The 22,520-nt window shown below is 41.0% G+C and overlaps 1 protein-coding gene and 1 long non-coding RNA gene across 3 annotated transcripts in view; one reads left to right on the plus strand and one right to left on the minus strand.

The window, feature by feature from the left end:
• The window catches only part of VWA8 (von Willebrand factor A domain containing 8), a 348,614-nt gene that overhangs the window by 168,168 nt on the left and 157,926 nt on the right, over positions 1–22,520 (minus strand). For both annotated transcript variants that reach the window (XM_075591071.1, XM_075591073.1), the window contains exons 30-34: positions 13,169–13,285; positions 6,443–6,507; positions 6,216–6,341; positions 2,306–2,415; positions 1,305–1,459 (exon numbers count right to left, since the gene is read on the minus strand). In XM_075591071.1, coding sequence (XP_075447186.1) covers positions 1,305–1,459; positions 2,306–2,415; positions 6,216–6,341; positions 6,443–6,507; positions 13,169–13,285 — 573 coding nt within the window. The remainder of the gene's footprint in view (positions 1–1,304; positions 1,460–2,305; positions 2,416–6,215; positions 6,342–6,442; positions 6,508–13,168; positions 13,286–22,520) is intronic.
• On the plus strand, positions 1,161–14,510 carry LOC142489744 (uncharacterized). Its single transcript, XR_012799931.1, has 3 exons — positions 1,161–1,271; positions 11,579–11,645; positions 14,075–14,510. It is a non-coding gene; the product is annotated as an uncharacterized LOC142489744 (long non-coding RNA).

Raw genomic sequence — 22,520 nt, forward strand, 5'->3', positions numbered from 1 at the left:
TCTGGAATGCCCCTCACCTCTGGAATGCCCTTCCCCTCAGTACCCGACTAGCACCCTCTCTATCCACCTTTAAGACCCACCTTAAGACACACTTGCTTAAAGAAGCATATGAATAGCACTGTGGATATTCTGAACACATGGCACATAAAGCTTGGCCCCCTGCAGACGCACTTACCAGAACTCCCTCCTACTGTCTCTGTACGTTCTCCCTACCTACCAATTAGACTGTAAGCTCCTCGGAGCAGGGACTCCTCTTCCTTAATGTCTAAAGCACTTATTCCCATGATCTGTTATTTATATTATCTGTTATTTATTGGATTACCACATGTATTACTGCTGTGAAGCGCTATGTACATTAATGGCGCAATATAAATAAAGACATACAATACAATACAATTCACTGCCAGAGGGGCCCACAACGCATTGTGCTACAGTGCATTGCTGGTCCCTTTGGGAACAAAAGAGTTACTAGTGTATAGCTTTATTTGAGAAATAGACCTCTATGGCCAGGATATAGCTTGTTACAAGGTATACTAGAGATGAAGTAGGTTTTAATCTTATGAAATGCGTTGGATGTTGTATTTGAGTATTCTATGATAGTTACTCTGCTGTTTTCCCCCCTGTGGCATTTAGCTATGTGTGTGCTGAGTTTAAAGGGTTTCCCATAGACATCTACTGCCTTGCATTTTCAGCGATTTAAGTGACGTCATTTGAGTTTCCTCTCTGCCAAAACAGCTGAGCTGCACTGCTTGCCACTAAGGGAGGATTAGTTGCTCCGTTCAGGCGGAGGTAATTCCTTATACGGGAATCTTCAACGCCTCACCGGCATTTGATTTATGCAATCCCAACAGCCCTTGTGTTGAGCAGTTTACCAGAGAGACTTTGTTTGGGACCTTCACCTCTTTTTCGGTTGGATTTTGGACGCTATTGACTGATGTCCCATCTGGAGAGAGGACTTCATCCCCACTACGTCCAGTAGCTGAAGACGGTTGTCACCTGTGGAACTTCCTGCATCTGGTACCATGCAGGTTATTGCATGATATTTTTTTACTATCTTACGTTCTTGTACGTGCAATACTTATCCTCACCATATTGTTCAATATCATTTTATTTACTACACTATGAGTTGTGCGCTTTTCTTTTTTCTCATACTAGAGAGTGGCTGTTAACAAGATGTGAGTAATCTTCCTAGCTGTGCCGCACAGGTGAACCTAAGAAATGCCCTTTACACCAAGTCAATGTTCAACATTCTACAGCGGAACTAACAGAATGTAAGTATACAATGTTATTTCTATCGTACTCACCAGTAGATCTGGAAATCCCACAACTACTGAAGCATAGTTATTCTCGTCCGAAAGAATCCTATTAGGGGAAATTATCTTCTGTCCAACAGCTGCACTTAGATTCTCAGATGGCAATTGGTCACTTGAGATTATATGTGGGACAGATGGCGATGACACTAAAAGAAAGGTACAAATTAAATTAAAATCTATCATACTGAATTTATATTAAGTACAAGTTGAATATGTTTCGGTGGCCCAAGTCCAAAATCTAGTGTTGCTAGATCCCTCATTACTGTATCCCACTCTGTCAAACATACTACTTGATTTTCTGCAAAAAAACATATTCTTTCCCCCCCACACCCGCAAACACTCTGCTGTGTCCTTAAAAGGTCCTTTAGAGGCCCAGTCAGAGAAAAAAACCCTGTGGCATTTAACAAGTTAACGTCACTTTTTTTGAGTGGTCTAGATTTACTACAACTAACATCACTTTTGCGTCACCAGTTTTGTTTTTTTTTATCTCACCACTGTTTACAAGGTTAAGGTATTTAACACTTTACATATATATAATTTCAACAAATAGCCAAATTACGTATGATCTGTCCTACTGCTTTCAAAATAAATGTTTGCACTGGAGCAAAACTGAAGCATAACTTGATTAAATCTCATTGCTTGCAATAATAATTTCAATTATTTGTTAGAATTGAAAATATATCCTTACAGGTTCAAGTATTTAGCTAACCATGTAAAGGATATACCATGTAAAACTTTATTTCGTATTTTGACCTTACATTGCCCTAAAACACTCTAACCAGATACTGTTTTCAATTTCGTTACACAATCTCTAGAGATGTGTTCAAATGATATTGTCCATGGAACAGGGTGAAATAAAGCTGGTTAAAGAACTGTTGTCCAATAATATAGGAGTTTTCTATTGTGTAAAGAGGTGACCTTTCATTTGACCTACTTACATAGTTACAATGCAGCATTAATATGAATGCATTATTATCTATGTCATTTAATACCTGCTGTTACACCAAATCCCGTGCTCACTGGCTCCTCATTTAATGCATGTAGTTGACAGACTCCAGTGTCTTCAGCATCCATGTGCAAAGGCTTGGTCAGAAGGAACTTTCTGCAGAGTTGATGGCAAAAAATACTAATATCAAAGACTTTGGAGTATTTTTTTCTTCTAAATTTACATATATACAACCTATTCAGACTCCGTTAGGAAGAAGGTAGGTGAATGGATGATCGATGCCGCCGCAACTCCTGTGTACGCAGACTCACCAGGAAGTGGTTTGAAGATAACAAAAAACTTTATTCGGCTACATAAAACAGATACCTTGACAGACAAACTAGGGACCTCCTCCTCCGTTAGGAAGAAAGCTGCGAATGACTACAATATTTAAGTAATAATCCCTGAAGAACAGGGCATTACTGGCCAATAATGCCCTGGCTGGAAGAGTTGAAGGCCCGAGGCGAAGCCGATGCCCTGTTCTGAGGGGATTATTACTATTATAGGCTAAATGTAGGCTTATTTAATAAATAATAGACACTTTTGTATAGTTAAATAGATTTTATTATTAAAATAAAATGGTAAATACATGAAACCGCCTCTATATACGCTTACACTGCAGATATATAAATCCACACACTGCCGCCCCCTCTGTGTGTACACACACACACACACACACACACACACACACACGCACCTCTACAGACACACACAGCAGCTCAACACATACAAACTGTTGACACACACACACACACAAACACACACACACACACACACAACACAGCACCTCTACACACACACTGGAGCTCTAGACCCACAACACAGCACCTCCTATACACTCACAACACAGCACCTCTACACACGACACAGCACCTCTACAAACACAACACAGCACCTCTACAAACACAACACAGCACCTCTACAAACACAACACAGCACCTCTACAAACACAACACAGCACCTCTACACACACACACACACACACACACACACACACACACACACACACACACACACACACACACACACACACACACACACACACACACACACACACACACACACACCAGCTCTACACAGACAAACACTGCTGCTACACACACGCGCTACACCCATAAACACTGCTGCTGACACTGACACACACACACACACACACTGGAGCTCAATACACACACACACACACACACACACACACACACACACACACACAGTAGCTCTATACACACACACAAACTGCTGCTACACATACAACAGCACAACACACACACACTGCAGCCACAATCAAAAATGCAGCCACTTACTAAACTTTGCACTCTCCCCCCCACCTCTACACACAACACAGCACAACACAGCACCTCTACACACACAACCCCCCCCCCCCCCACACACACACACACACAAAACACTGCACCTCTATACACAACACAGCACCTCTACACACACGACATACACACACAAAACTGCACCTCTATACACAGCACCTCTACACACAACACATCACCTCTACACACAACACAGCACCTCTACACACACACACAAACTGCTGCTACACACACATGCTACAACCATAAACGCTGCTGACACTGACACACACACACTGGAGCTCTATACACACACAGCACCTCTACACAGATATACAACACAACAGCACAGCACACACACACTGCTATTGACACACACACACAAACTGCAGCCACAAACTGCAGCCAGCCACTTACTTCTTTACAGACCCCTTCTCCCTCCCCCCTCCTCCCTCCCACCCAATTCAACTGAATCTGCTCAGAAAATCTCAGTCAGCTCGGGAGGGGGAGTAGTCAACCCGTAGCTGATACTTCCTGACCAATCCCCTGCCCTGTCTCAGAGCTGTTATTTCATTCTAACCAATCCCATGCCCTGTCTCAGCTGTTCTGAAAGTTGATTGGCTGGAAATAAACACATTGAAAACTGCACTTTGCAAGCGCCTAAATTCCGGGCATTACTGATTGGATAATGCCCGGAATTTTAACCAATCAGAGAGCAGGGTTTTCAATAATGCCCTGAATTTTACTGCTTTAGCCTATAATAGCCTTTAATCTATGGTGTAGGTGGTATAATCCTTAATGTATGCATGTGGGGAAGTTTAGAACATCATTCTCAAGCACCCCAGTGTATTGAATAACACCCTTATCTATTTAAGAAGAGGCAATTGTTTATAATATGTATGATTATTTTATTTTGGAATATTTATCTAGTGGATTTTTTTTTAAATTAATGTTATGCACAACTGTTTTGAAAGCAGTGTTTTTAATTGATACATACACACTTCTTAAAGCGGCCAGTGCTTCTCACCGTGAATGAATGAGATATCTTAATCATGTAATGCATGAATGGTATCTCATGAGAAATCCATGCTTAGGTATACATTTAAAGTGAGCAAATCAATCTCTCTCTCTCTCTAAGTTTTCAAATAAGATGGGTGTTAAACTTAACATATATAACCTTTTAAATAGCAGGTTAATTAATGCACTGCTTCTACTTGGATGCTATTCAAAGGAAAGGATGTCCTTTCTTTTATTTTGGCTTGGCCCTAGCTTAAAAAAAAGTGTGCCTCTTAATCTACACTATGTTGCTCATAAAATAATCCAAATTTAGCTGTGTCCGAGTGCCTTCAACTCCTCCTAGATAAGAGCAGCTTTTGTATGGTTGATATTATGATGGGAACTGCCTGTCCTACTTGGACAGTAAATGATCATGCAGTTCATAAGTTTGAATAAACAGAGAATCGTACAAAGTTATACACTGAGTCACCAGCCCTGTGGTATATTGTGCTATATCCCAGAGTGCAACTGGAGGACTCCTGTTGGAAGTGATCATCACTCCACGTAAAAAGTTCTGGACAGGGGTAATTCTAAGATATCCCCAATGAGATAGGCATGTTGGTCCCTTTGGTGGGGATTCACTGAACCTAACTGAATTTATCCTAAACATCTGAGTTCACTTTGTCAGTCTCATTTACAAAGTTCTTGATGCAAGGAAGTGTTGTTGACGTTCTAACTGAGGCCATAAATTTCTATAGAGATGAATGACTTGATTTGCTTAACAACACATTAAGACAACTAATATCAGCACAACTATATATTTCTTTCCTCAAAATACTGCACATTTTTTTGCAGATTTGGATCCGCCTCGGATTAGCCAGTTCCTTTAGTCAGCTGATCAGTCTCAAACAGGACAATCTACAATTTGGGAATTTTTTTTCCCCCAAAGATAGTGAGCACTTTTAACAATCCGAAATCTGTTGCCGGATTGGGGATGGGGGTGAATACATATTATTTCTTTGTGCTTGAAGTCCTTTCAAGGTTACAATCAACAAAATAGATATCCCTTGGAGGTGTGTTGTTAGAAGACAGTGTGCACTGCTAGCTATCAGCGGGTTTAGGTCATGCTGCTAGAGCTGAGGCATAAAAAGCAGTGGTTGTGGGTTCTAGTCCTGTTGGGTTGTACATTGTTCCAATCATTAGGCTTTTTAACTCTATATAGTTGGTATGGAAATCATTTTGGGAAGTGTGGGATGGGACTCATTTAAATATACTTTGCATATCAATTAGCATATCTCCCAGCTGGGTACCCCAGGTGTGCTCCTTTTCAGCACTGACATGTCTCCCTAATTTACTTTACTTGGAGGGATATTTGAGGGGATATATATACAACTGGAGACACTAATTACATATATTCAATTTGAATCTCTCTGTCTCTCCTCTGAGAGGCAGAACCATCTTCAGATTGTATGTCCCGATACCCTTGAAGCTACATTTAATAATCTACTTACTTACATTATGACACCACTCAAAACCACTTTTTATATTGGAAAAAAAAATCTCGGAGATGGTAACGAAGCCCACAGATACATGACAAGAAAAACAATCTACCGAACTTACTGGTTGGTTTTACTCTCAATTAAGAGCCACCTCTCTTCTGCCACCAGGAAAACAGACTTGAGATTGATCGGTAGTGAGATGGTGTGGGTGGTGCCCTCAAGCACATCAAGAACATCGAGCGAGTTACTGTGAAAGGACACAATCCAAACACAAAGACATGACAGTCGTGAGCAAAATTGGTATTTTGGCTATACAGGATTTTAACTTAATTAAGGCCGTGCACATACCCATTTTCCTTGAAGAACGCCAGCCAATTCTTATGCGAAAAGTCTCTGCACATTTTGTAACTGTCCTAAAAGATAGTATACATTAGCCAGGTAAATTGATGTCTTGGTTATAAAGGTAAAATGTTCCCGTTATGGTAAATTGATCAGATAGCACAGCTTTAGTGAATATAGATTTGTATTTTCAGGCTTCAAGCAACACTGCTAGTTTGTACACAGAAACAGGAAAATGTGCTAAAACATACACGAAATTAAAAAATTTGCAAAGATTATTTAGTTTATTCTTCTGCAGCACCCTGGAGAAAATAGAAGTGTGGTAATAATCGAATCTACCACTACTGTACCTCTGAACTAGGGAAGGAAAGAAAGGTGTGGCCAGGAAGTAAACAATCCCTCTCCAAATGTCTCTGCTGTAAGGGAGAGGTGTTGCCAGGATACAAACACCACCCTTGCGTTACTCTTTCCAATGGAGCAATATACTGCAGGGAAAATCTATTACCATGTTGTTAGTGATGCATTAACAGCGTCCCACCACATTTAGGGCTCAATGAAGATGGTAAACGTGTGTCGAAGAGATACATAGAGAGAGAGATTCTATGTATGGGACACACCACTATTTCATAGAGTACAAATATGTACCATCAAATAAGGTATTAACACACACCTGTTTAATTTTTGGTTTAACAGCACTCATAATTAGTGCATGTAGAGTGTTGATATGGTCCGGTAATAAACACATATCCCCACGGGGGGCACGTCTGTCCTACTACTGGTCTGACTGCGTAAGCAGCACCTAGCATACGTCATATATAATAACCCGAGAATAAACCAAAGTAATTGTAATTTATGAGAATGAAGTATCTGCCTTTCAATACAACAAAAATAGATACTGTGATGGAAGCGTTAAGGTTGGATTAATAGGCTATTTAGCCCATGAGTCATTGGCTTCAGACAGCAAGAGAGGTGCCAATTGTAGTTTGCCAGAATAGTGTATCTACTTTTAACTAAAGCTAAATAAGCACGGTGATGGAAGCAATAAGGTTGATTTAATAGGCTATTTAGTTTAGCCTATCAGTACAGTACTTTGATTTAAATAGCAAGAAGGGTGCCACAATATCTGCTGTAATAGAAACAACTGAAGCTTAGTGACTAATGTATCACAAGGTTGTGGGCACTTAGATATATTTGCTACAGAATTGCCAATTCTGTAAGTGCAGACATTAGTAACGAAATCCTGATAACCCCAGAAATGTTTAATTGTGATTGAAATAAATGATCGCAAGCAGATGTATTAGAGTAATTAGGTCTGAATATATATAGATCCCAGCACTTCCCCCTACCTTTGAAATACCTGCTTAACAGAGTGTGATTGTATCACTCTGAGAAACCACTTATTAACCCTGTGGAATGGTTATGCGGGTTGTGAATCCCGTGGGAGTAGAGAGCGTATCCCAGGTAGAGGGCTCTTGTGAACCGGGCGGGTGGGACCGGCTCCAAGGTGAAGGTTCCAGCGTGTATTGCAGCTGGAAGGATAGAGCGAGCCTCCGTTCCTCTAACCATGCTGTACCTAAAATCCCTGCGGTGCCCGAGGACCTTGATACTGAGCCCTACGTATGAAGAGTGGGGTGGCGGATGGGGTAATGCGAGAAAGAAGGGGGCCGGGTAGGTGGACCCTGTCTAAAAGTTAAACAACCCTGAGTAATCACTAGAGTCAACCAAGTAGAGCACCCTAGGGCGCAATAAATATAGATATATCTATATATATATATATATATAGATATATCTATATATATATATATATATCTATATATATATATATATATATATATATATAGATATATATATATATATATAGATATATCTATATATATATATATTGCGCCCTAGGGTGCTCTACTTGGTTGACTTGGTATATATATATATATATATATATATATCTATATATATATATATATATATATATATATATAGATATATATATATATATATATATATATATATAAATATATATATATATATATATATATATGAATGTATGTATGTATGTATGTATAATAAAAATAAATATAATGTATAAAAATAATGAATATAGCTAACATGAGGATAGCAATAGAGATGTAGCAATACGTTTAAAATATGTTTTTCTGTTATACTATATAGCAGGGGTGCGCAAACTCCTTGCGCCTGCGCCCCCCCCTACCTGGTCATGCCCCCTCTCACATTTAATGATGCGTCAAATGACGCTGCGGGGTCATGTGAAGTCACGTTACCCGCGGCGTAATTTGACGTCACATCTCCATGGCAACAGGCGTCATTTGACGCCGCGTTGTCATAGAGACGCGTGACCAGAGCCTGGTAATTAAGTTTAGAAGCCTCGCGCTCTCAGTGTAAACGACGCGCCCACCCAGAAAAGTCTCGGGGCCCCCCAGTTTGCGCACCGCTGCTATATAGGAACATTTTTACACATTTTTGACATTACCTTGGGCTCCCTGAATGTAAGAAATGAAGACTGGTGCCATCATTTTGTATATCTTTACTTTTTTGTATATCTTTATTGAATAAATAATAAAATTAATGATTGTATATGACTTTTTATATTATTATGTTTAATCCACAATCTAAATCTTTATGGTAAATGTATGTTCATAAAGGGTTTTCAGATATGATTTCTAATATGATTCAACACTAGTGATAAGTAACTTCTGGATTACCAAGTTTATAATTTCTTATAAACAATATTGCTGGAAATGTAGTTTCTTACCCAAATTTGCATTTAAAGTAATGCAATCCCCAACAAATTTGTAAGCTCAAAAATGATTTAGAAGCATGGGATAGGTATTGTATCTCCTGAATAGGCAGTCAAGATAACTCTCCTTCCCAGGATAATGTACCTCTTTCGGACTCACCCGTTTCGGGCTCTAGATAAAGATATAACTAGTCCTCAGCGCAGTATTGCTAGGTTCATATGGTCAGGTAAAGGGTCCAGAATTCTAAATACAATACAACAGAGACTCTCGAAGCAAAGAAGTCTTCCTGTGCTCAATCTGCGAAAATATTTTCAGGCCTCTCAGCTGAGCCAGCTACTCCTCTGGAACTCAGCAAGGGGTGCGAGAGCATGGGTTGATAAAGATGGACCAAGTTTGTTCCCCAGCAAGATTAGACACTTTGCTATGGCTGGACAGCCAGGATAGACCACCAGGAGGTGTAGCAAACCCAATGATTAAACATTCACTGGCACTTTGGGATTCGGCTTAAATTTAAGTACAGATTTCCTAACAAAAACTCTAGTATGATCCCGCTTTTCTATAACCTCCAGTTTGCCCCAGGAATGGAGGAAGGCGGTTTTGCAGCTTGGAAAAGAGGTGGTATAACTCGGATCAGGCACATGTTATCTGATAAAGAGATTAGGGGGTTTCCGGAGCTTCAGTAGATGGCTGTTCTACGGCCGGGAGAGGTATTCAGTTATCTCCAGTTAAAACATGTTATTATGACAAAGCATACAAGCTAATCTCCGGCGGTTGCAACCTATTTTGAAATGCTCTATATCTCAAGACATTTGGGAAGGGGTTTAATCTCAACCATTTATCAGCACCTGTTGGATGTAGATTTTAATACAAAGACTATCTATATGCAGCGGTGGGAGAAGGAGATAGGGGAAGTCCTGGAGGTCCGGCCCGATATATGTGAGGCAGTGGCTTTCAGTTCCATATGTACGACCATAAAGAAAAATACATAAAATATGTTGTGTCGCTGGTACCTTACACCAATAAGACTGCATGCTATCAATAGCTATGCATGCTATGTTTCCATGATTGTGGACAGAGATGATCCCTTTTGCATATTTGGTGGTCCTGCCAGTTCTAACCCCTCCCCCCCCCCCCGGCAAATATTTGACCTCATCAACTCCTTAGGAGATACGACGATGGTCCCTGACCCATGGCTGGCCCTATTGGGCAGACTCCCTCCTAACATACCCAAGCACCGATACACACTAATATTACACATTTTGCTGGCTGCTAGATGCTCTATTGCTTGTTGAAACAAAAAGATTTGCTCAGGATTACCACCTATTAAACGCAGGATATGGCATATCCTAAAAATGGAGCGGATCACAGCGTATCTACGTGAAAAATCGCACAAATTTGCTCAAGTGTGGGAACCCTGGCTGACACAAGAGGGTGGCGTGGGTCTTGATCCAGAGCTAGCATTGCTGTAAAACTGGATGAGGGGATCTAGGTGGAGGAAAGATTTTGGAGATAGGAATAGGACTGGGTGTTGAGATGTAATTCAAAGAATATCATGATAATTTTCCCTTTCCCCCCTCTCCACCTTTCCCCGCGTTACTTCTTGTGTTCTATCCCTCACGGATGTCTCCTCCCTCCCCTGAATGGTTGACCTATATAATTTCCGTGTAATACTATGACTACGAATATTCATTGGGTTAAGTTCCCGGTGTTAAAAAAACAACTGTCAACATATTGTAATGATTAATAGCTTTCCCTACCATTTTTTCCCTTCTGTACCCCAATACTTTAACACAAAATTTACATTAAAAAAAAAAGTAATGCCATATTCTGACCCAAAATTGTCAAAGTTTTGTCACATCCCATCTGTAATTAAAAACCCTTTATAGCTGATCTACCTATTAAAATGTCTGTCATAGAATAGACATGCAGTATTTCTACAGCATGTACAAAAATACACATTTGTATTTTTTCCTAATCTTTTCTCTAGTCATAGTTGAGCTTTAAAAATATGTTAATCTATTATATTTTGCATATGTGGTTGTTTGTTTGTAACCATGGTCTCTTTGGGCTCAAGTGACGTCACGTTGCCATGTCAACATGACCCCGCGCATCATTTGACGGTGTGGCCGAGCGGGGGGGGGGGAGGGAAGATGTGGGCACGAGCCCTGGTATAGAGTAACAAGTGTCAGCATTAGAAAGGTTTTTCTTTTATGTTCCCTTTCCCCATAATCTTTGAAAACTATTCAATAAAAATTCAAGTAACAAAAAAAAAAAAGAAAGGTGGGACAGATGACTACAAGTGCAAGCTGAAACTCTCCATAATAATATCTATATAGAGCTCTCTCACTTTCTACTACAACACTAATACTTTAACCTTTTTCGCTTGTGGCAGGACATATCTACAGTACTGTATACTGGGCACATTCCCATGGCTGAATTATCAATGTTGCCAGCCAGAGGTGAGTGCAATGTCAGTTCCCATCGCACACTTTGATGATGAATACAATGTGAATACTTAATTTTGGTGACATATCCTCATTCACATACTCAATTTGCATATCACACAGAAAAAAATAAAAAAAAATTTGCTAGGCCTACCTAAATAATGCTTTTTTCACACTGCCAATTATTGGTCTAAAAATCCACTCTTGCACTTTCGCTGCACTGGTACTGGCATGCTATGGGCCCCTGTGCTGTACCAGGTATGTCATACAATGTTTGCTTGTTTTCTCAGGAGAGACCGTATTCACCACTCCTTTGTTAGTAGACGCAGAGCCCCCTCTACTAGAGTGTGAGCTCTTCGGGGCAGGGACTCTTTTTCCTAATGTTACTTTTATGTCTGAAGCGTTTATTCCCAATGTGTGCTATATTATTTCACGTGTATTACTGCTGTGAAGCGCTATGCACATAAATGGCGCTATATAATAAAGTTACACATACAGATGTATTCTAGTGTCCCTGGCTATACCTTTCTTTGGCCCTAACATTATAATTCCTGATAGGAGCATGCAGTGTTGGGGTTAAACTCCTGCACATTGGCCTAGCTTGTGAGTTGCAGACTGGATACATTTTTGTTATTACATCCCGGTGCAGGCCTAACGGCACTTTGGAGTGTCATGCCTGGAAGGGTACTTACTGGGTCACATGCAGTTGGTGTGATGCCTGTCAGTACCTGGACCTGCCCTGTTATGGGGCAGGGTTACAAACCCCTCCCCAGGTATAAAAGTAGGGACTCTACTAAATTGCTTCTGTCTTTTCCCTCCCTCTGTGGAGTGGGAGTAATTCCACCTTGCCCCATCAGGGGGTAAGGCGGTTAAGGATTGGGATCTTGAGGCCTCAAGCACCTGGGTCTGATCCAGGGAAGATGGAGGAATTGGAATATGCTATATCTACCTCAATAAATACCAGTTATACCATCACTGGCCTGAGTATGTCTATGAAGGAGGAGTGTTTGTCGGAAGAGCGTCTGTCTCTGGCAGGAGCCCTGCGAGATGGAGGCACTGCACCATGAGACCTGATGCAGAGAACCCGCCCTGTTGATACTCCCCAATACCATCTACGGGGCACTCAGCCTTCTGTGAGCCTATAGGTATGCACCACCACAACAGTAACATGAGGCACTTATCTAGGAAGAGCAGATCTCCCTTTGGGGGAGCGGGGGGGGGGGGGGGGGGGTGGATAAACGTGTTACATTTGGAGGTGCTGCTGAGATCCACAATATGGCTGAGCAATTAACGCAACGTTTCCAAATGTAACACCCTTATCCACCACCTCCCCCCCACCCCTTTTTTACATATATTGTTACTCGTGAACTGCTGCTAACTTAGACAACCTAAAAACTTGGGTCAAATGTATTAACATTGAAAAGTAAATTTGTTTAAATGAATGCAGATGTTAAAGAGCAGAATAATGATTCATTGAGGGGCTCCATGTCATTAATACAATGTGTATGAAATGCAGTACAGTGCCCACAGCAACTTACCTGCGCCTCCTTACTGCCCCACCACGAAGATCTCCTTACAGGTTCCTGGTCTTCCTGTGAGAGTAAAATCCGACGAAGAGTCCCACTGTTTGTGTCTAATAACAGGATTACATTACTCTGGGAATAAAAAAACAAATAGAAGATAGAGTTTTCCAGTATTCAGAAACAACGCTTTCTGGTCTAAATTGTGGACATGGACAACTCGGCTAAAACATTAAAATAAATAATAACGTTAAAATAAAAATGAACTACAAAACAAAATTAGCCTATTGTTAGATATTGGTATTAATCAACCTATCTATACAAACTGGGCAATTTTTGGCCTAAACAACCCCTTCCATTCTATTAATTCTTTGCTCTAACATGCATTTTAAGGAGGAAAATGTACCCTAAACTAGGTGTACACTTAAGGTATTTGAAATCCCGCACCTAATGAAAAATACATGCAAATGTTGCCAATTGCAGTATATGCCTACAGAGGGGCCAATAAATGCCTGGGATAGTTACTTGCACCAAAATAACTACTGATGACGTTTCCTTTTAGCAGCCTTGAAAACCTGTTAACTATTAGGAAATATGTCACTGACTTAAGAATCCTATTTGATAAGTTTTCAACATACAAAAATAAACATTCCCCTTTTTTGATGATGATAGTTTCCTTATGAAGAAAATGAATAATGCTGTATACAGTCTGTGTTTAATAATAGACATTGGCATCACTTCGGAATGTAGCCAACAAATATCTGGCACTTCAAGTGGGTTTGGAAAAAGCAACTTACATGCGATATCGTCATGTTTGTTCTTGACTGGGAGAAAAGTAAACTTTGGATGACTTCATGCTGCTCATGTCTGGAATGTCAAGGTGCAGATGCAATAACGAACATCTATTTTTTTCTTTGTTTGTAGCTATTGAAGATTCCTCTTCAACCTACCGCATTTACTGAACCCCAACACAGTGCCAAAGGGACAGTAGTTACGATGATTACCTCATTTGGATTTGCAAGGAGCAGGCTCAATCTGTCCTGAATTTGCAGATCTCATTCATTATAAAGCTTAGACCAAATCTGATGGACTGTAGATTTAAAACAAGGGCTGGTTTAGCACATCCATGGTTAATATGATCAGGTGGCATCTGGAGATGCCACACACGGCATTAAAGTCCCTGTGCCACTTACGAGTTACAAACTTGTCACATCATTGGAAGAGTAAAGACAGTGAAATGGTGGACTGACATATCAAACTACCAGTGAAATAGTTACCAGACGTCTAGACGTCTAGTTTTTTTTAAGGTCTGTCCCGGTGTCCCAACATTCTTTAAAATGTCCCAGTTTTCACAGAATGGGGACAGACACACAAAACGGGGAGGGAGGGAGGGAGAGAGACAGACACATAGAATGGGGAGGGAGAGACAGACACATAGAATGGGGAGGGAGAGACAGACACATAGAATGGGGAGGGAGAGACAGACACACAGAAAGGGAAGGGAGAGAGACAGACACACAGAATAGGGAGAGAGACAGACACGTAGAATGGGGAGGGAGAGACAGACACACAGAATGGGGAGGGAGAGAAAGAGACAGAACCAGAATGGGGAGGGAGGGAGACACACAGAATGGGGGGAGAGAGAGACACACAGAATGGAGATGGAGGGAGACAGAAAACCACAGAATGTGGAGGTACAGTAGAAAGACATACATAGAATGGGGAGAGAGAGACGCAGAATGGGGGGGAGAGACAGACACACAGAATGGGGGGAAGACAGACACAGAATGGGGAGAGGGAGAAACACAGAATGGGGAGGGAGAGAGACAGACAGAAAACGGAGGGGGAAAGAGACAAACAGATGGGGATTGGGAGGAGGAGACACACATAATGGGGAAGGGGAGGCACATAATGGGGCGAGAGGGAAAGATATAATGGGGATGGGGAGAGACAGAATAGGAAGGGGGGACAAACAGAATGGAAAGGGGAGAGAGAATGGAGGGAAGGTGGAGAGAGAATAGAGGGAAGGGGGACAGAAAAAATGGAGGGGTGGGGGGAGAGAGAATGGAGGGAAGGGGAGAGAGCAAAAATCGAGGGAAGGGGTAAGAGAGAGAATGGAGGGAAGGTGGGAGAGAGAGAATACAGGGAAGGGGGGACAGAGGGAGAAAATATGGAAGAGGGAGAGAGGGAGAAGGGAGACAGAGGGAGAATATAGGGAAGGGGGGAGAAGGTGAAAGGAGGAAGGGGAAGAGAGGAAAGAGGGGAGAAAAAGAATGGAGGGAAGGGGGAGAGAATGGAGAAATGGGGGAGAGAGAATGGAGGGATGGGGAGAGAGAAAGTAGGGGTGGGTGGAGAGATAAAGGAGGGATGGGAAAGAGAAAATGGAAGAATGGGGTAGAGGAAAAGGAGGGATGGGGGTAGAGAGAAAGGAGGGGTGGGGAGAGAGAGATGCTGCACTTCCATAAGTTCACCAGCCACTGCCCCCTCTTCGCAGCCACTGCCCTCCCTCTGCATCCACTGCCCCCCTCCCCAAAGCCATCCATCTGCATTCACTGCCCTCCCTCAGCATCCACTGCCCTCTTTCCGCATCCACTGCCCCCCCTCCGGAACCACTGCCCCCCTCTCCGCATCCACTGCCCCACCCCTCCGCATCCACTGCCCCCCACCCCACTCTGCATCCACCGGCCCCCCGCAGCCACCAGGGCCCGACCTGAGACCATCCCCAAGGTACTTACTTACTTTACTTTCCGCCTCTTCATCCACGGATGGGTATAGGCGACTTCACGGAAAACTTCACTTAAAAAAGATCCATGGAAGTTGTTTAGCTGGATATAGCCAAGGGGACACTAGGTCCAAGGGTCGACAGAGCCCATTTTGTTAGAAACGTGGGAAGCCACGTGAAGGCAGAGTTGTCAATTGATAATGAAAGGCTCTATATTCGCATCAATTAGCCTTGCCTCCCCAGCCCCCAGGTAAGTCTGAATTTTATATGTATTGTATATGTATTGGGGTGGTGGGTGTATTTTGTATATGTATTGGGGAGGTGGGGTATTTTGTACATGTATTGGGGAGGTGGGGGTATTTTGTGTATGTATTGGGGAGGTGTGGGTCTTTTGTATATGTATTGGGGAGATGGGGGTATTTTTTATGTGTATTGGGGTGGTGGGGATATTTTGTATATGTATTGGGGAGATGGGGGTATTTTGTATATGTATTGGGGAGGTGGGGATATTTTGTATATGTATTGGGGAGGTGGGGATATTTTGTATATGTATTGGGGAGGTGGGGATATTTTGTATATATATTGGGGAGGTGTGGGTCTTTTGTATTTGTATTGGGGAGATGGGGGTATTTTTTATGTGTATTGGGGTGGTGGGGATATTTTGTATATGTATTCGAGGGCGTCTGGCTATTTTTTATATGTATTCAGGGGTGTGTTTTTTATATATATGTATTTGGGGGCGAAGGGATATTTGTTATATGTATTCGGGGGGCGTGGGGGTATTTGTTATATGTATTCGGGGGGCGTGGGGATATTTATTATTCGTATTCGGGGGGGGGAGGGAGTCGCATCTTTAACCATTGTGTCCAGTATTTTTGGACAAGCCACCTGGCAACCCTACTTATCAGAGGACAAAAACACAAAGCAGACAATCTGGAAAAAACAATCTCAAACAGATACAAGAAGCACTAGGACTCACTGACTGCTGGAGTATGTTTAATCACACTGAAAGGGACTATACTTTCTATTTGCATGTACACCCTCACAAGAATTGATTATATATTCGCCAGCAATCATCTCTTATCTAATATCTCTATGACCAAAATAGATGATAATATAATATCAGACCATGCGCAAGTCTGGGTAGAACTAGCAGCATGCTATAAGGATCATATTGATGGAACATGGAGATCCCTATCACACGTGTAGAACAATGAGGAATTCAGGTCTTTTATACTATATAACATATGGCTCCAGTATAAGGATGAAAACAGAGCACGCCAAAAGGAGGATTAACTATTTTGGGAAGCAGCCAAAGCGGTGCACAGAGGGAAAACTATAGCATATAGGAACACACAGCGAAAAAAAATTGAAGATTTTTTTTCCATCTGGCAGGGAGCTTAATGAAGCATTCAGAGAGGAAAAAAAGAGATCCCTCATAAACAGAAACAGAGGAATATAAAAAGGAAAAAAATGTATGTGAATTATGGATCCAAAGAAAAGAAGTCAAAAGAATACAGTATAGAGAACTAAATTTGTATACATTTGGAAACAAGGCAGGCAAATTAATAGGGATCCTAGCAAGGAAAAATATGCAATCGAATCATATTCTAAAAATATGCAAAGAAAATGGGGAAATTACTGTAGGGCCTAAATAAATCAACCTGGTGTTTCAGAAATGTTATCATAATCTTTACAGGAAAAGTGAAAAAAAATTAGGAAGCTTGCAAAACCTTAATGAAAAAAGATTAAAATACTGTTTATCACACAGGAAGAAGGGCAAAGGCTAAATGAACCCATATCAGCAGAGAGATATATCGAATGTGATAAAGCATCTTATAAATGGGAAAGTCTGTAGGTCAGATGGGTTCAATGGGGCATTCTATACAAATCTGGGAGCAGAAATAGTAGAACCATTAAAAGCAGCATGCAAAGCGATAGTAGACACAGGAGAATACCTGGGGATGGGAAAGAGAGCACACGTTGAATTTTGCATAAAGTGGAAAAGGACCCGCTAAAAGCGGAATCATATAGTACCAAATATTCTCCCTCAGATTTATATGATTGGATTGGGGCAGTGTTTCCCTGCTCCAGTCCTTAGGAAACCCCAGTAGGTCAGGTCTTAAGGATATCCCTGCTCCAGCACAGGTTGCTCAGTCAAAATGACTGAGCCGCTGATTGACACACCCGTGCTGGAGCACGGATATCCGTAAGACCTGACCTGTTGGAGTTCCCTGAGGACTGGAGTTGGGAAACACTGGATTAGGGAGAAGTACTATGGGAAGGATCTAAGAAACATATTCCCAAAAATTGAAGGAGTTGACCTGGTACTCGAAAGGGTTAGGAAAATTATAATTTCTCAGAAGTGGAGAGAGATGCAATATAAGATACTGCATAGGACCTATTATGTTTTTTATATCAATTATAAGGGTAGTGTAGTTCCCCTGCGGAGCAACATAGGAGATGGCCGCCATGGTTCTGTCATCACTGCGCACGCGCAACTTCCCTGGGATGGCCGCCGTACTGGAGAACACTGCGCATCCGCGAAGTGTCTACTGGCGGTGCCCTGCCTGGGTGTCCACCGCAGAGCTCTGAAGCAATAGAGTTCCTTCTCCTTGCCTGCACGCAGTGCCGCTGATCCTCTGCAGCCACCGGCAGCCAGCCGCTCACTCGCTCCCGCAGCCGGGCAGTCTCCCCCCCCTAAGCGCGCTACCAACCGGGAGGTAAGGGGGATGGGGAAAGACCTGGCTACATATACAAGAAGTTATTGGGGTAACTACAATAAAAGAGCCCTTAGCCTTGCTGTTTGAAAATATGGACAGTTGGAAAGAGGTCAATGTAAGGAACAATGTCCCAAGGCTAGCAGAGATGGGTTGCTTGCAGCAAGGAAAACAGTGATGTGAAATGGATAAAGACTGAACCCCCCACTTTATATATTTTAAACGATTATCTGAATAAATTGATGATGATGGACAAATAAAGAATTAAGAACCGAGAATTTTTTTTGTTAAATGGGAAAAGTTTATTGATACTATGTTGCAACAAGATAGGGATTCAATCATACAGACATTTGAGCATACCTCTTGGGGTCTCCTCAGACTGATTGCGATAGGTCACAGATCGCCCTTGAGAAAGAATATTGTTGATGGGGAATCTTATGCCAGATTTTGTTAGGAGGCTGTGTGGTGATAGCTTTGATGTTAATCTTTGAAAATGCTATTATGTTTTTTTTCCTTTTTATTATTATTTGTGTTAATGTGTTGAATTTTGAAATTATAAGTATGATGAGCAATACAAAAAATTATTTTGTGTAAAATAATGTTTTTCGGTGTTTATTATTGTTTTTTTCTGTATTGTAATGTTATAATGTTGTAGTTTAATGCTTGTAAACTCAATAAAAAAAAAACTAAATAAATAAAAAAAAAGACCTATGCAGCGGCCGTTATCCGAACATTTCAAGATTTGTATTCCTGGGCATACCCAGTTCGTGCCGCATGATTTCTTCAAACTTTCCCGCATTAAGACGCATGTTTCCTAGTGTTTTTATCAGGTGTTGTTGTCTTAAAATCTACGTAATTTGAAGATTAACATTACTAGTTCATACTGTATACTGTACATGGGGGAGAAGTCCTTTTCTGAGGCTCCTTAGCCATACACAAATCCTCTAACTGTAGCAAATTACGGGTGTGATTGGCAGCATTCACGGCAGCGGTCACGGAAGAGTAACGAGTGAATGCCGCGTGAAATACAGCAGAGTTCATGAAAACGGCTCCATGAAATGTTCGGATAACGGCCGCTGCATCTGTATGTCTCTGCTAAATCAGGATGCAAAACTACTATCCAAAATATTAGCAGGCAGACTGGCTGAACTGTTCCCAGAATTAATACATAAGTGGTCAAGCTGGATTTGTGAAAGGTAGGTCAGAAGTAAAAAATATTAGAAGGGTAATTGCGGCTTTGAGTTGGATAAAAAAAAATACATAAAACAACAAAAACTATTGTTACAGTAGATGCGGAAAAGGCATTCAGTAATGTCAGCTGGGACTACAGATGTTACAGAGAATGGGAATAATGGGAGTATTTGTAAAGGTTATTAAACAATGTATGCAACAAGGATTCTAATAAAGGATTTTTTCCACCTCCTGGGGTGATGTTTTTGTATTTGTGCTGAATAAATAGAACTTTATTTTTATACCACCTGATTCCCTGGCAGTGCGCTGTCTTCTCTCTTTTTTTTCTAATAAAGGAGGGAAAATCCCTAATTTGTTTAAGATATGGTATAACTAGCCGTGAGAAAAATGATAATGGGCAGTGGATAAAAGAGGAACCTCCTACAGTAGAAATAATAATTATCTGATGCATTTAATGACCCTGGATAAAATGGAGGCACAAAGCAATAAACAAAATGCAGGAAAGGTTTCCAAAGGTGGGATCCGTTTATTGAAATGCTGTCACAAAGAGACAAAGACACTGTGAGGTAGGCGCTGGAACACACAACCTGGTGTTAAGAAAGACAGTTAAGAGGGGAATAGGTGAAATGCTGCATAGCTGAAAATAGAAACAGTTACTAAGTAATGTAAAAAAAAGGAGCTTACCTAGGGTCAGGAACGTCAGAAAAACCGTCTGAATTATTATTTTATCATTTTTGTAATTTATCATTTTGTCTTTATATGTTAATTTGATGCATCAAGTGAGTGTCTTTCTATGATTTATATAAGTCATATAATTTAAGTATAAGATGTGATTTTGAATTTGTGTTGAATTCTGTAATGTGCGTGTTTTATGTATATGACATATGAAAACAATAAAACAATCTAAGATAAAAAAATAATAATACTCAAAGAAAGTTAAGAGTCATATTAAAATGAAATATATGTTTATTTATTTGGGATTTGATAGGTTAAGTAAGAATTACTGACGAGCTATATTTGTATGCTACACCGAATTAATTCTGTGTAAGACATAATTTATATGATGGCTGGATGTGCATTGTATATATATTATGCTTATCAAATGGTGAACTTTTTATGGGCTGTGTAAATTAATTTTTATTTCATTAAGATTGTCAATAGTTAAAATATTTGTGGTATATTAGGAACCCATACTGCACTGACCCCATGAGGAAGCATGGCAAAACACGTTGAGGTCAGAGCATCAAATTGCACGCTGTGACGTCACCGTGGTATTCACGGTGCATACAAGACCAGTGGTACAACACAGTAGCTGTCATCTCAGCAACATGTGGTGCTTTTGATTAAAGTGCCATGGAGGCTGGCTGAACGTGCAGCTGGACAGCTCTCCCCACTGGGACCCAATATTGCAGTGACGAGCGCAACGTTTTGTATTCAAAAGTGTTTTAAGTGCAAGTTGTAACAATGGAGTTCATATACGTATATGCTTTTTGCACCTTCTTCTTCTTAATGCATACTCTAACTGGGTCAAGTTAGACCTTTCCATCCAAGGAACTTCCCTCGATTATTAAAAGTACAATTCCTTGTTGAATAAGGGACTCCTTAAGATCATGGAATGGTCTAATACAGTACATGCGCTATGTACATTTGTAATGTTTATCACTTCAAAAAGAAGACCCTGCTACCCTAAAGAAGGATTGCCATAGCAACATCAGATGCTGTCCTCACATACGTTCATTTACACAAACATGGTGATGCTTAATCCCTTCACTTCCAGAGGTTTCACCAACCCATTTCTATGTGCTGCTCATGTCTGGAAGGACAAGCATTGTACATGTGTACATTGGGTACTTCAACCGACTGCATGTGATGAAACCCACTTATCAACAGACCACATTTACTAAAAAAAAAAAAAAAAAAAAAAAACCTTCAAACCTGCCATATTTACTGACCTCCCTTTCAACCTGCCACATTTACTGAAACCGCTTTGCAATTTGGTGCAGTGAAGGAGGTAAACGGGGTAATGAAAAATGGTCTGACCCACCGAGACACGTCAACTAATGCTACTAATATATTTAACAGTTGCTTTGTTTGGGCCCCTGTGACAGGGCTGCTTGCATTATTGTGGAAGTTAAAGGCATGTTTGCGTTCTGGCATCAAGTGCACCACCTACCTTTCTTTCTTTCTGTTTTCTTTGCTGGGCCCAGCGATTTTTTTCTTTGTGTTTCCTTTATCTAAACTTTACTAACCTTTAATGTGGTGTCCTGAGGTCAGTTAGTACAATGCAGGTGTGGTTGGTGTTAAATACAGTTTGATATTACACAGCCATGGGCAGTCCCTGTTAAAAAGGAAAAGGGCGTTTCCTTCCTGCATACCATCCAGGGTGGATTATACCATGGTATGATGGGGGGGGATTAAAGTAAGTGATACTGAATGTCATTTATTTTACATTTTTAGTAAAGACATGCATGGGATGTTTGTAAAAGGTACTATTTTGGGGCTTGCTATAGAAAATTATATGTCGTGTGAAGTGTATTATGTTTGCTAATTGTGTAAGTTTTGGGAGACAACTCCCCTGTGTGGTATACTTAATTTGGTTTGGTCCAAATGAACCAGTAATAAAAGGGAGGGGGTTTCTTTCCCTGGAGCTGCTGCACTCCTTGTTGTTGCTATGTGATAGGAGGTTGTTCTTTTTCTGCACTCCTTGCTGCTGTTATGTGATATGAGGATGTCTGTG

This window comes from Ascaphus truei, chromosome 3, assembly GCF_040206685.1.
Source record: "Ascaphus truei isolate aAscTru1 chromosome 3, aAscTru1.hap1, whole genome shotgun sequence".
NCBI lineage: Eukaryota > Metazoa > Chordata > Amphibia > Anura > Ascaphidae > Ascaphus > Ascaphus truei.